Source organism: Bombus vancouverensis, chromosome 9, assembly GCF_051014615.1.
Source record: "Bombus vancouverensis nearcticus chromosome 9, iyBomVanc1_principal, whole genome shotgun sequence".
NCBI classification, from domain to species: Eukaryota; Metazoa; Arthropoda; class Insecta; order Hymenoptera; family Apidae; genus Bombus; species Bombus vancouverensis.
Window position 1 is genome coordinate 13,291,096 of NC_134919.1, and position 14,727 is coordinate 13,305,822.

General features: G+C 41.8%; 2 protein-coding genes across 7 annotated transcripts in view; one reads left to right on the forward strand and one right to left on the reverse strand.

The window, feature by feature from the left end:
- DAAM (disheveled-associated activator of morphogenesis-like protein) overlaps positions 1–10,908 on the forward strand; it is a 43,469-nt gene extending 32,561 nt beyond the window's left edge. For all 5 annotated transcript variants that reach the window (XM_033345761.2, XM_033345758.2, XM_033345757.2 and 2 more), the window contains exons 3-12: positions 5,246–5,554; positions 5,644–5,868; positions 5,947–6,544; positions 6,626–6,900; positions 6,980–7,312; positions 7,399–7,874; positions 8,076–8,512; positions 8,802–8,929; positions 9,002–9,172; positions 9,257–10,908. In XM_033345761.2, coding sequence (XP_033201652.1) covers positions 5,246–5,554; positions 5,644–5,868; positions 5,947–6,544; positions 6,626–6,900; positions 6,980–7,312; positions 7,399–7,874; positions 8,076–8,512; positions 8,802–8,929; positions 9,002–9,172; positions 9,257–9,523 — 3,219 coding nt within the window. In that variant the 3' untranslated portion in view covers positions 9,524–10,908. The remainder of the gene's footprint in view (positions 1–5,245; positions 5,555–5,643; positions 5,869–5,946; positions 6,545–6,625; positions 6,901–6,979; positions 7,313–7,398; positions 7,875–8,075; positions 8,513–8,801; positions 8,930–9,001; positions 9,173–9,256) is intronic.
- Positions 10,909–11,990: 1,082 nt separating this feature from the next.
- LOC117163469 (uncharacterized) overlaps positions 11,991–14,727 on the reverse strand; it is a 50,568-nt gene continuing 47,831 nt past the window's right edge. For both annotated transcript variants that reach the window (XM_033345778.2, XM_033345776.2), the window contains exon 7: positions 11,991–14,596. In XM_033345778.2, coding sequence (XP_033201669.1) covers positions 14,433–14,596 — 164 coding nt within the window. In that variant the 3' untranslated portion in view covers positions 11,991–14,432. The remainder of the gene's footprint in view (positions 14,597–14,727) is intronic.

Consider the following 14,727-nt stretch of genomic DNA (forward strand, 5'->3'; position numbering starts at 1 on the left):
GCTTCCATGTGAAATCAAAACTATACATTTCCCTGTCTCCGTTAAGTGATAAATAATTCAGTGGTCATCGCAAGGTGGGCGCGAATCAACGACGAAAAATATGTGCAATGTCTGTTCAAAATACTTTGAACGAAAGATCGCATTGTCACGAACCGGTGCATCTTCTTCATACAAATTATCCAGACATCCTGGGTCTTTGACTGCGTGGCCCGTGACGGTACAGATGTCCCCCTCGATAAAGGAAATTCAACTTCCTTTTGAGAATCGATGAAGCTTGAAGATGACCACTTTCGAATGCACTTTGATCGATTAAGAAGTGGTTTCTTCTTGTGACAAGAAGATCGCGCGGTGATGATGCTTTATAGTTAAGAGGTATCTTCCAAGCTAAAATAGAAACGAAAGAAGATTGCAATACGAAATATATTGTCAATATTGCTTATTGCTGCACTACTAAACTTTACGTCTCTACGTTTTTTTAAAGTAAAACTATTAAATTCTTTTTATTCCTTCATCTACTTGCAATGTCTTGACAAAATTGACACGTAACTTTTTTTGGGCGATAGAAAGACGTGACGACCGAAGTTGTAGTCGAAGATAGTAAACTTTCTCATGCATTTATATCGCCTCTTTGACACGGTACAACGGTCAACGTAATTAACTTTGAACGCAAGAGCGACAGCGACGATGACCAATTGATTAAACGCAGGACCCAAATCATTGTAATAAAAAGAAACGCATCGACCTCAATCTTGTGAAACAATCGGCGTCTTTTTCATCTTATATTCCTATATTAAATACCAGTGAGAGATTTTTCAGATATCACAATTGCGATAAGTAGGATCGATAACTCGATAGCATATATCGTCGACAACTGACGAACTCATTCATAGTTTGAATGTCTTAATTTAATAATGGACGCCTTATTCAAGGCACTGGTTTTTCGGTTCATAAATGCTCATACTGTAGAAAGCAAAGAGGAAGCTTGGCTCAAAGTTAATAGCTCAGAAAGTGTATGGTATTCTCGTTTTTCGACGATTCTTCCATATCCATAACATTCGAGAACACTTCTTTCGTATTTCACGAACGACCATAACATCGTTGTTCCTTGGAATCGAGTAAAAAAAAAAGAGAAACGTGTGTCCACTTCCAGGAGGAATCCATCGCGATTCCCATCCAGTCGTCCTTGAGGGAATCCTATGACCCGTAGATTCCATTATGCCGATCAACCCTGTTCAGCGGTTCCGTAGTACTACAGGGCGTGTCCAGAGAGGAAAAGGAGTCTGATACTCTACGGTGAACATAATCGTATTTCCAGCATCCTCGAAGGTTCTGTAGTCGTTTTTTCAAGCGGCAGATCTGTCGAACGAGAGATCCGATGGAATGCGCCATAGAAGGTAGCAAGCGGCGCGTTGGAAAGTCTACAAACGATCGGTATCGCGTGTGACTGGTGGAACACAGCGTTCTTTACGTGTTTCGCGGCGACGCTTTCAATTATCGACGATACTGGAATTTATTACATATATATACGCTTACCGCGGTGCTAACGGAAGCGTAAGAAACGATGAAAACGCGCTCCTCACCGGGCTTTTTCTTAGGGGATCATTGGACTCGGATGCCTGTTGCTCGATTTGCATGTCTCAACGTTGTTCATTTTGACGTCTCGGATCCTTCGCTATTCGTCGATCGTACTAACAATTTTATCGCTCATTCTTCTTACCGTTCAAGTCGTCTACTTCTGATTGCCTCTAAAGTTATATGCAGTGGATGACGCGCGACGAAGGCGAACGTAAACGCATCGGGAAAGTGTTTCTTAAAATTCTTTCGTATCTTTCGTATCTTCGTTCCTTCCACGTTTGCAAAATGATAGGCTACCCAAGTCATTTTCTCTGTTTCAAATGCTACAAGTTTTTGATTCGTTTCTAGACAATTTTCTACACTTCTGTAACGTTTTGAAGAATTCGACCACATTTTTCGGTTTTACGACGCTTAAATTACCTTTGTAAGCAACCCCACGACCGCGATGTTTAGATCGGCATTTCTCGTGCGAACTTCGAGGCTGTAGAGTAGTCGAACGAGAGAGTATCGTCTGTTCCGCGACGTATAAGCATCATTTGACAAGAAATTCAGTTCGTAGAATCGCTTCAAGATCTATTCGCGGCGAGAAACGGAAAAAATTATGCTAATGCCGGCGGGTTTGACGCGATCACGTCCCAGGGGATTTCTTGCCAGGCTTCCGAGCCACTTCAACCTCATCGGTTTATTGCGAACTCGACGCTTCCGAAGAAGCGTATGTGCTATCCGCAGAGAGCAACTCGATTGCCGACGTTGTTTCCCATCGCCCATCTGTTCCATTTGCTTCGAAGCTTCTGCAATTTCTTCAAGATGCAGAATAGAATACGGGCGTAATGACTTTCTTTCGCGATCTTTCGAAATTACATCACGATTGTTCGAACGATTCTGAATCTTTTTTTTAAAAACTTACAGCATTTGCAAACTAATCCGCACCGTATATTGACTTTATTCTCCTCTCCGACCACAACGAGTAATTTTTTTCTGGGCTATCGTGTGTTACAAAAAGTATCTATCGACGATGAAACTAGTTTTCAACGAGTATTAGCACGTGATCATGCTACGAGACCTATAAAGAGTAGACAGTATGCCATATCTGCAAATCTCATTGCGCTTAATTTCCGTGTTACGTTGACAACCTACTCGCCCACGCGGGCGTGGGTGTCCTTAAACCTGAAACGATCTGCGCGAGAGGTACTTTTACGTGTTCCCTTTCCACCGGAAGGCAACCCGTACAGTGAAACAAAAACAGAATCTATAGATCTCCTTGCCAAGTGCAATGCCAGTAAATTCGAATCAATTGGTTCGACGTGCTTAGGTGGTGAGTTACATTCCAAGGTTCATCTAAGGTTAGATCCCTGGAAATTGCAAGGAAGTTATCATCGAGACGAGTTCGTGACACGAGCGCGTATAATATTTCGCTTTCGTTTCAAGCCGACCGATTATAAATCACATCGCGTGCAGCCGATGAATACGTGGTTGTGCTAAATCGGGTCACTTTATACAGTTATAACGTTGCTTCCAAGATCGTGCCTCGGATTACGCCTGTTATCAAGCTACAACAGAGAGATGCCGGAGGAAAAATATGCTTATGAGAAGGTAGGACGCGGAACTGCATTCAGCGGTCGTTTGCGTTCCGTACAACGTCAGGTTATATTTTATAATCATCTTCTCAACATAGTGCAATAACAAAGTTTATTACGTGCGGACGTTGAACACGTGGTCGTTTACGAGCAGGGTGGTGATCGACACTGGGATTCGCGTTGATGTCGGACTTTCCAGCGATCGGCCGAGATCTTTCACCCAGAGCGTCGTTCGTAATCATGACACATCACATTCTTTAAACCTATCTTCTGTTTGACCAAAGACAACGTAGTTGATAAAGATTTTATAGCAAACCATGATTTACGATATATGTCTTCCAATTTGAAAATTAAGTTTAAAGAAGTTCGTAAAGAAAATCGTTTTGTTAGTAAGAATAAAATTTGTGATACGAAGGAGTTTAACGAAGTTTGTCGCAGGTTACCGCGTGTTTTCTCAGCAGTTCACAAACGATAAATCTACTTACGTGTGAACACCGTATGAACCGCGTTGCTCAAAGCGGAGAAACCCTAGCCAAGCGATACATTACCATCTCGATTTTTCGCCGAGGAATCTATCCATGTTATTTACTCGACGCATTCGTCACGGTGGATAGACTTTCGTCCTACGAGGAAGGTGGCCGTTGGAGGGAGTCTGTCGCGTAAACTCGACGAATCCAGCTCCGAACTGACCGACCTCCTTCGCCTTTTTACGCTGAAACTCACGTGTGCGTGCCGGCAGGCGGTCGCGTGTCACGCTTTATGGCATCTCCTCTTATTTCGCGTTCACGTGCTAGTATCGCGCGTGAACGCGCCGCGAGCGTTAACCTGAAACGAATTGAGGGATGCTGGATGTTGCAAGCGACTTTTGAGGAAATTGAGCGTTGGACGATCGGGAAATTGGTTAGGAGCGGATTGGGAAAATTTCGATTGTTATATTGAGAAAATTCCTCTTAGAATAAAAACCGAGTAATTATTTCTGCTATCTACACGATAAATCTATGCATTTCTACAGCAATGCGGAATTGACTATGTAAACTATGGTGCAAATAGTTTGACGATGCTCTTGTCAACAGACTGTTAACACTGCTAATATTCTTAGTTTCTCGCACTGACTATTATCTTAACACAGTTCTTCCTATCGCTTCGTGATAACGGTCAAACACAACGAATATGTGAAAAATACATCACGTGAACCATAAGCTTGCACGAAGTTGCTCAGCGAACGATAAATATTTTAAATGGCACGCATATTCTCGGTCGTAGCATGATGTTTGCGAAGAATAAATCGACGGCCTGGTACGTGAATATAGGTAATTTCCTAGTCACGTGTGAAAGTACCTTAGGAATCCAGTGCCTGAGCCGGTCCCCTGACCTTTGCTGCCTCTGGTTCTGACTGCTCGAGCCAAGCGAGAGAGGCACGAGAATGGTACAGTGCACGAAGTTAATGGTCCTTCGAGGATCGCAAATACAGGTTGAACTGGACCACAGTATAACTCGAACATCGTAATAATTTGATAAATATAGCATACCATTAATGTGTATCGAAGTTCATGACAATATTTTTATGCAAAATATTTGATACAAGTTCGATATAAAAGGCGTCTCGTGTTTGATCGTCGATCACGCACACTGTACACATGTAAAGTTGGTTCACAGCGGCATCTCGACGAGCAGCCAACTCCGCGATTTAATGCCGAGGCTCGTCTTCAATAAGGTCAAGACCTGGTTACATACCCTCGATCGTCTTCGTTCCCAATCGGTTTTCACGGAAAGTCAAAAATATCTGGCGATGTTTAAACGAAACAGGTCGAACCCAATTCCGTGACATTTTTCTCAATTTTTAGCATTTCCTGTGCGATTATTAAAATAACGTCTCCATGAAATCCTTCCGCGTTGAGCGGCAACGAAGTAACAATTGCTTCCCCGTTTTATTGCTCCTTTCATCATCATCATCATCATCATCATCTTCATCTTCATCATCTTGCCTCTCGTATCCTGCAAAAACAAGCCTGCAGGGAAACCAAATGATTATCTATGAAAGCAGCGGTTGCAACAGCTGACTGAAAATATGGCTATGTTTCTTCTATATACAGGATGACGAGCCACCGGAAATCACGTATTGCGTTGTGGAGCACACGGGTACGCTCACGCTTCAAGCAATGACGCCCACCCTGCCGATGCCTGCCGAGGAAGAACTAAACAAGATGTTCCTCGAATTGGTCGACGAGCTGGACCTGACCCAGGCCAACCGACAGGCGGTTCTGGCACTTCCGGCGAACAAAAAGTGGCAGATATATTGCTCCAGGAAAGGTAACGGCACGCTTGAGAATGGTGGACTCAGAACTACAGATCTGAGCGGGGATCCCGAGGATTATATCAACAGACTGAAGACGATAGCTAGTGTAATTATTTCGTGATTTTTCATGTGTGAACATTTCATTGTTAACTAATGAATTAATATTTGTGTTAATGAAGAACTTATTAATTTCAGAGTCCTTTTCCCGAAGAGGGCGAAGAAGTTTCGAATCAGATGCGACAAACCGAAGCCCTAAAGACCGCTTTGAGGACGCAGCCGCATAGTTTCGTGCTCAGGTTTATAGAACTCGATGGATTGAATGCTCTGTTACAAGTTCTTGGAACTATGGACGCGGAGGCAGCTAACAGCAACCTTCATACAAGTGTGATAGGGTGTTTGAAGGCGTTGATGAACAATTCGGTAGGATTAGGTTGTAATAATTGATCACTGAACACTTTTAAGCGAGAAGCTCTATCGAAATTCTAATCGTCTTTGCAGAATGGAAGAGCACACGTACTGGCGCACCCTACTGCCATCAATACGATATCCCAGTCGCTGGCGACTGAAAACATCAAAACGAAGATATCCGTTCTCGAAATTCTGGGCGCTGTTTGCCTGGTTCCAGGTGGTCATCGAAAAGTCTTGGAAGCTATGCTACATTTCCAGCAGTATCATTCCGAACGAACACGTTTCCAAAGTATTATAAACGATTTGGACAAGAACTTCGGTATCTACAAAGACAATCTGTCTCTGAAGACGGCGATCATGTCGTTCATTAACGCGGTGTTGAATTATGGACCAGGTCAAGTGACTTTGGAGTTTAGGTTACACCTGAGATACGAATTATTGATGCTCGGTATTCAACCGATTATCGAAAAGCTTAGAAAATATGAAAATGAGACGTTAGATAGGCATTTGGATTTCTTTGAAATGGTGAGAAACGAAGACGAGAAGGAGTTGGCGAGGAAGTTCGAAAAGGAACACGTGGACACGAAGAGCGCTACGGCGATGTTCGATTTATTGAGGAGAAAGCTCAGTCATACCGCTGCGTATCCTCATTTGTTGAGTCTTTTGGAACACTGTCTTCTATTACCTCGTAAGATATCTTCTTTTCACTTACTCGTACTACTCGCTTGAAAAGGAAGATGTTTATCTGTTATTTCTCTATTACTTCCAGTCGATTATGGCTCCCATCCTCAACACTGGCTACTGTTCGATCGGATCGTGCAACAAATCGTTCTCCAGTCAGAAGGAAATGATACAGGTGTCACAAGGAATCCCGACGTCGCGCCGATTGAGATCAACGTGAAGGAAATTGTTCATTTGCTCGCAAAGGAAGAAGAACTCGTCGCGGCCAGGAAGAAGGCAGAGGAGTTGGAGCGAGAAAATTCCGACATGTCGAGTAGACTAGCCAAGAAGGAACAAGAGTTAGATCTAAGAACACAAGAGAAAGTAATTTATCGTCTTGTCTTGCCAAATTGAGATCGTTGTCCGCTCTTGTTCTCATCCGTGACCTGACCTACCTTTCTAGGAAGATATAGAGGCCAGCTTGGCAAGGGTGAAAGAACGCCTCGAGAAGGAGACGTCGATGCATATAGAGACGAAGCAGAGGATTTCGGAATTGCAAGACAACGTCGAGACGCTATCTCGACAGATAAACAACGAGAAATCGGAGAGGAAGAGGCTGGAACAATTGGTAGCTTCCGGAAGCTTACCGGACGATGCGAAAGCGACGATTAAAATCGTCGAGGACGAGGTTCTTGAGAAGGTTGAAGCCAAACCAATGCCACCCCCGCCCCCGCCTCCGCCCTTGGCACCTCCACCACCTCCTTGCCTAATGCCCGCAGCTCCTCCTCCGATGAAGGTAGGATAACCTTTGATCTTTAACAATTGCCAACTTTCTCAGTTACCGCAGTACATTGAATAATGAAAAGAATTAAACGTATCCAGGTGGAGATAATCAAGAATGTTCCTCAACCGAGCAATCCCTTGAAGTCCTTTAATTGGTCGAAGATACCGGAGCAAAAGTTGCAAGGCACTATATGGTCGGAACTCGATGACACGAAGTTATATAACGTCATGGATCTAGAATCGATCGATAAAATCTTTTGCGCTTATCAAAAGAACGGAGTGTCCGCGGAGGGTTCGATCGAAGATCTGCGAACCCTAGGAAAGAACAAGAAGACCATGTCAGTGATTGATTCGAGGAGAGCTCAGAACTGCACGATTTTGTTGTCCAAGTTGAAAATGTCCGACAACGAGATCACTAGAACCATCCTCTCTATGGACCAACAGAATATTCTGCACATAGACATGGTTGAACAACTATTGAAGTATATCCCATCGTCTGAAGAAGCTGCTCTCTTGGACATACATCAGAAAGAGCTTCAGAACAGGGCCGATTGTTTCTTATACCAAATATCCAAGTACGTAGATCTATACCTCCTATCGTTGATCCTTTCTTTTCCAGAAATAACGTTTTTGTCGATGCATACCAAACGTTTAATCGAATATTTATGACAAACGAAACAAACGGAGTATCGTATATACGTTGCGCTGGTATAAAACTTGATCAGATAATACTCGGTGACATTCTAAAAAGATATTTCCTGATATCCACGTTTCAGAGTGCCGCATTACGAGCAAAGATTACGATCTCTTCACTACAAAAAGAAATTCGCTGCCAGCATTGCGGAATTGACACCGAGAATGCGTGCGGTGCTCGAAGCTAGTCGACAGGTGGCCAGGTCCCGGCGACTTAGAAAGCTCCTGGAATTGGTCTTAGCTCTAGGGAATTACGTAAATCGCGGAAACGCTCGCGGGAATGCCTGCGGTTTCCGCTTAGCTTCCTTGAATCGTCTAGTCGATACCAAGTCTTCTTGCTCCAAAGGCACGACTTTGCTGCACTATTTGGTTCAAATCCTTGAGTCTAGGTTTAGAGAGGTGTTGGATATCGAGGAGGATATGCCTCATGTTCGAACCGCAGCTAGAGTTAGCATGGCTGATCTGCAGAAAGAGGTGGCTAATTTGAAAAATGGTCTTCAGGACGTTCAAAGGGAAATAGGTATGCTTCGTAATTGCCTTGATTAATACTATTAGGTCGTACGAAAAGTTTCTTTCTTTTTATAAGAAAATAATGGACGCGCAACATTTTTCGTTTGATATTATTTTATCGAATTACGTATGACCCATTTTATTCCCCCAAAATAAAGATCACAACGATCGACAGATTAGGTTTCGTGTTTGTATAAAGATACGCCGTTGTAGAAGACGTGTCTGTAAAAGAAAGACACTTTTCGGACAACCTAATGTTATGTTTTACGATTTCTTTAATTTTATCGACTTTTTATTAGAATTCCACCGTGGTCAGTCTCAAGTACTTCAAGGAGACATGTTCTTACCAGCAATGAGAGATTTCCAGGCACAGGCTACATGTAGGTTAGCGGAAGCGGAGGATCTGTTCCAAGATATGAAGACCAGAGTAAGTTTCCAGACTGGTTGTATACAATTGCCAAGTTTTCTTTCACCCATTGACTGAAATTTCTGCGAATAGTTTGACCGAGCAGTGAGGCTGTTTGGCGAAGATTCAGCAGGCGTGCAGCCAGACGAGTTCTTTGGCATTTTTGAAAACTTCCTACAGGCGTTAGCTGAAGCCAGACAAGACGTGGAAAATATGAGGAAGAAGATAGAGGAAGAAGAACGAAGAGCAAAGCAAGAACAAGAGGTACGTAAAATGCGAGATACTCGCGTTGTATTTCTTCTGCGCTAATCCTTGAGTAATCTTATTCTTTGAAACAATTTATATTAGCTTCGGAAGAGGACAATGGAAAGAAAGAATTCTCGCGAGGGAATATTGAACAGTATCTCCTTGAGCAAAAAGAACGAAGCCAATAGCAATGGACAGAACGACAATAAGGGTGAATTCGATGACTTGATATCGGCTCTTCGAACCGGCGACGTTTTCGGAGAGGATATCGCGAAATTTAAAAGATCAAAGCGCAGACCTGTGACTCCGAGCGGCCAAGAATCGCGAAGACACAGCGCGCACAGAGAAGATTCCAGGGAAAGACATTGAAATCTTTTCTGGAATTGCTAGTGACGTTAACGTCGTTCGAATCATTTTACGATTTAAACAATATGTGATAGAAAGGAAACATGAATGTTGCGTTGAAGGAAATCAATTCCCCTGTAGGAATAAAGGAGAGAATCGAAATAACGGATACGGATTAAGTACGAAACGTGTAAATAGAATAACAAAATGAAGACTACGAAACTTTTACTTTTCGTAAATTCCTTCATCGATTACGTAGTATTATCTTCGGATGTAATTCCTCTTTAATTCATTATCTCTAAAGTCTTCCTAATTCACCGATCGTAATTCGTTTGGTGCATTATGTTTCGTGAAGTTTGTTCGATCATAAATTCGGAAAATTGTATACACCTTATATTCTTAATCGAATCTCATGTTTCGTTTTTACAGTTATTCCTGCACATATCTGACACTGTGTTCGATGTTGCGTAAGAAATACGGCAAAGAAATATCCAGGAATACGAAATCGTGTGAGAACGCGATCTTTAAATTGACAAGACCAAAGCGTCGTACGATTAACGATGCTTTAGCGCACTCAATTTCGATAATTTCTCTTTTTTTACACAATGATAACCAAATAGAATTTTGTGTTTTTATCATCGTATACGACGATTAAAATTAAGCGACATTGCATAAAAATTGCAAAATCGAAAAACTGAGCGAACGCAAGTTTGTACATTGTTAAAAAGCGTTTGTGTTACGAGTCAGGCAAGGGTATCACGCGATAATTTTCTGTATATAGTCATTATGCGTTTGTTCATTAAGGTAGTCCGCGTTTAACGGCAGTGATTTGCAAAACTTCGACGAAAGAACATCGTAGCGATCGGGCCAAGGAGAGATAACGAACAGAGAGAAAACGCAACGCGATCCTAAGAACGATAGACCTGTTACAATTTTGAAAAGACTTCGATTTTCATACGTCGACGAATATTCTTACCAAAATTTTCGATGCTTTTTGAGAACAGCGTGTTCTTTTTATATACTGAGAAACATACCAGAGAGGGCCATTGCATACTTGCAACTCTATTTCAGCCTCGGGAAACCTACAAGTCTGATTTTGTATTTTAGAAAAGGACCTAATAATTAATTAGATTATTTAGAAGCTCGTTAATAATTGCCGAGTCGTTGATGGAATTCGTGTTAGTTTTCGATGTGTAGACCAGAGAAGGCGAAAAGATTAGACAAGAGTTCGTTGTATAGCAGTCGATGTTTTGTAAGCTTTTGTATTTTTGTAAATATTCAGTATCGATGTCCTATTCTTGTCGATGGCGGCAGCCCGATAATATATTACTGCGTCCTTAATGTCACATGTATTAATATATATATATAAAATATACCGAATAAACGTGAAATTCAAATCTTCACTAGCACTTTTTTATCTTAATTTTTTTTTTTATTGGTCAGATAAAGGTTTTATTGATCAATAAAGGTTCTTTTATTTGAAACAGCTTCCAATTTTCGTTCGTTAAATATTTCAGTCTTTTTCTTTTCTTTTTTCGATATTAATCTTCCGTGATTCAAAAAATACCGGTTGCCGATAAATTACCGACGGGTAAAGAGTGAACTTCGATAGGATGTCCGCAGGACAAGCATAATACCGATTTCCCTGCACTTCTATAGATGTCGTCATGTTATCGAATACGAAGCATATGCAAATAATTTTCTACGAATTGTTACTATCTATACGACATCTGTAAATTATTATTTTATGTACGCTTAGTTAGAAACTGATTTTTGTGACGAAGTACGAATTTTTATTTCGAATAACACTCGTCAAATTTTGGAATAGAAGAATCCACGTTAAATGTGGCAAAGAAAAAAAAAGAAAGAAAAGCGAAAGAAAGAGAACGAAGCAAATAAAATAAAAATAAATTCAATACTAAATCCTAACCATATTAACGATGTTCGGGCATTCGTTAAAAATTTAGGCCGCTGACTTATTTTTATATCGCTCTGTCTAAATTCAAACTGCGCGATAATTAATAAACTTTTAATTATTTTTTCGCGTCAAAGGACTTTCTATATCGGGTGCCATTACCGTCAGAAGAAAAATTTCACAATACATCGAAGCCCATAATTCGTTTTTTTAAATGAGAATTATCGAGTGCAGTTCAACGCGTCCCCTGAAAAATCCAAGGGCATCATTAGACGTAATTGTTGGCCTTAATGAAACAAAGTCTTGCCGCATCGTTAATATAGCGAAAGCAGAAAGCAGTTTACTGTTTTCATTTCCATGCAAGTTGCTTGAATATTTTCTCAAATAACTCGAACGAAATTATTGTCTCGTCTTTAATGAATATCCAGTACTGAAACCTCAAAATCGTAACTATTCTAGTAACTTATTTAGGTAAAATAACGTCAAAGAACGTAAACACAAGAGATAAAAAGAGGTAGGGTGGGGGTGGGGAGAGCGAATAATAAGGAAACAATGCAGTATCGTTTTGTTCAGAAATTTTATTTATTACATACACTAGCCGACTACTATGCATGCGTTGGAGCATTCGGATACAGGGAATTCGCTTGAGATCCGAAGCGCGTTGTTAAGTGTGTCTTACAAACAACAGCAGTGTTCCTTTCGTTACCTCCATTTTCGTTCCTGCCTCAATGTAGCATGTGGTTACCTCATCCCGTAATTGTTTTGTTTAAATTATAGTGCGTTACGTTACGTGTTATAATCCGGTGGATCTAAGACGAACGAAACTCTTTGCTGGTTGAGATGCCCTTCGTCCATATTTAAATCGAAGGTTTATTCTCACGTCGAGAAAGAACAAAACGTGAAAAAGTGACGCGAATCAGAAAGGTAATTAATGCTTGAAAACGTGAGGTGCACGATCACGAGATCGACTGTAAACACAAAAATCGCAAAGAGATTCGTCCGGCTTAGGGTGCCTCGTAACCACATATATTCGCATTTATATTTTTTTATGTATATTTATATATATATACTTTGTATTTATATATATTTATATACAGTGGGCAGGAGCAAGGTAACGGTGCCAGCGCGGCGCGAACATCGTCCTCGAGGTGGAAGAATAAAAATTACACGTGAATATCTTTGTGGAAACAACGTCTACTTTAGTAATTGCTTCTTTGTTAACAAACAGGATGCAAGACGAGAGAAACTCTTAAATATACTATCGAAAAAATTTATACTCTTTTTACAATATTTTTTAACAATTCTCTGTGCCAACATTGATATACCGAAATTATTCATCTTGATCTTTGAATCGCGTAACGAGTAACGAATTAATACGATAATTGTCTCTACGTCGTAGAAAGTTCCGTTTCTTTGGGTCATGCGGTTTTGAAATTTCGCGATCGTTGCAAAGATGCACAGAGAATTAAAGATCCTCTCGTTAACTCGTAGATTGCATCCTATTGCGACCAATTTTAGTCAGCTTTGACCTTTCTTGCCCGACCGTCGACGCACCATTACCCTGACAACCACCTCACATAATTGTATCCGTAAATAAAGTATAATGCCTTATCCAGCTAGAACTTATACCGATATATTGCACATTTGACAACAGTTACGTCTTCTTTAAGTACTTGAGTATAGGAAGTGTTCTCTAATAAAGATTTTCCGTTGCGCGCACACACACACACACACACTCTCTCTCTCTTTCTCTCTTACACACGCATATGTGGTATCCGCAAAAACATATCTCTTTCTTTCTCTAGCACACGCACGCATGAGCTCAACACGTACTCTTTAATGATCAATTAATCCGCAATTGTGGCATCTATCGCAAATTTTCAAACGATTTTCCAACTTCTCGTGAACTGGGAAGCATGTCGCTCCGATGCAACGTCACAGAAGGCGTGTTCGAAGCGTCGAAGTTCGATGTGTCGGGTAATTTTTAATTCGTAAACTCGTCTCACTCGTCATGGTAATTTATTTAGCTTGTTGTTCGTTGCAAATCATTCCGGTGATCTCCTAAAGGCGAAATGTTCGTTTCAAGGTACGCAGGCATACTCACGCGCTCACTTTCTCTCTATCTCTTCCTCTCTTGACTCACTGTAATTAACGTAATCACGATGCAGCAAACACGCTCCTCCATACATATGTATATATTTATACTCGCACTATTTAAAGCGGCTATAACTCCTAATTAGTTGTTCGCCTTCCACTTGGCGTCGATTCACCTGCGACTCGCTCGCGCAGACACCCACCTGCCGTAACTTGCCTGTCAAATTTCCACGATTTTGACACACGATCGCCGATACGGGAGGCTGTTTCGAGGGGTGAACCTCGAGGAACGCAACGAATCGCGAGAACGAGTCGCTGTCGACGGGTGGAAGCGAGCTTTGTCACACCGCGATCGATGATTCGTCATTGTACTTGGCCGTCCATAGGCCACCGTTTCGTTGAATGAGGACCGACTCGAAGTAATTCTCGTTGTTCGTCCCCTTCGTGATCGACGCTTCCTCCTATTGTCGATTCGTTCGAAGGTGAGACGCGAAATGCGAGAATTGCGTAGGCTCTGCGCGATATCGATCAGCGCTTCGATGATTTAGCCTGATCGTTCGAACGCGAACGATTCGTATTCGTTGTGTGTATATGTGTGTACGGTATATGTTGTCTGTACAACTGTCGTATAGGTACCTTTTATAGACGTTTACCCTGATTCGTCGAAATTAGACTCGGTAATGATATCGCGAAGCTCTGCGACTCGAAGAAAAGACGAAGAACAATTTTTGTGGCGACCGACTAGCGAGTCCGCTGACGCGATCTCTTCGATGAGCTTCCATTTCCTCTGAAACTCGGTCGCGACGATGATTGGCAAAATTTCTTGCTGAAAACGTAGCGTTTAAAGTTCGAACGAGATTGTTCTCTACAGTATTGAACGTCTTTTAGTTCCGATGACTCGTGGAAGGAATGTCGAAACGGTGATTAAACGGAGGCATGAAGCGTGCTGGACTGCGGGCCTGCAGGATACGAGGTGCTGGTGGGCGCAGCCGTAGGTTGTAGACTCAACTGCAGCTGATGCTGCTGCGCTTTCGCCCTCAAACAGGCGATGCTCTCGTTCCTCAGCTGTTCCGTATCCTGAACGATTCCTGATAAGCAAAAGTTTTACGAAATTAATCTAAGTTTCGATGGGTATCCGCTACAAAGAGTCGCCTTATCCCTGTTTTCCTTTCCACGAGCAACGAATGAAGAACTTCGAACGTTCCTAATATCTTTCGTA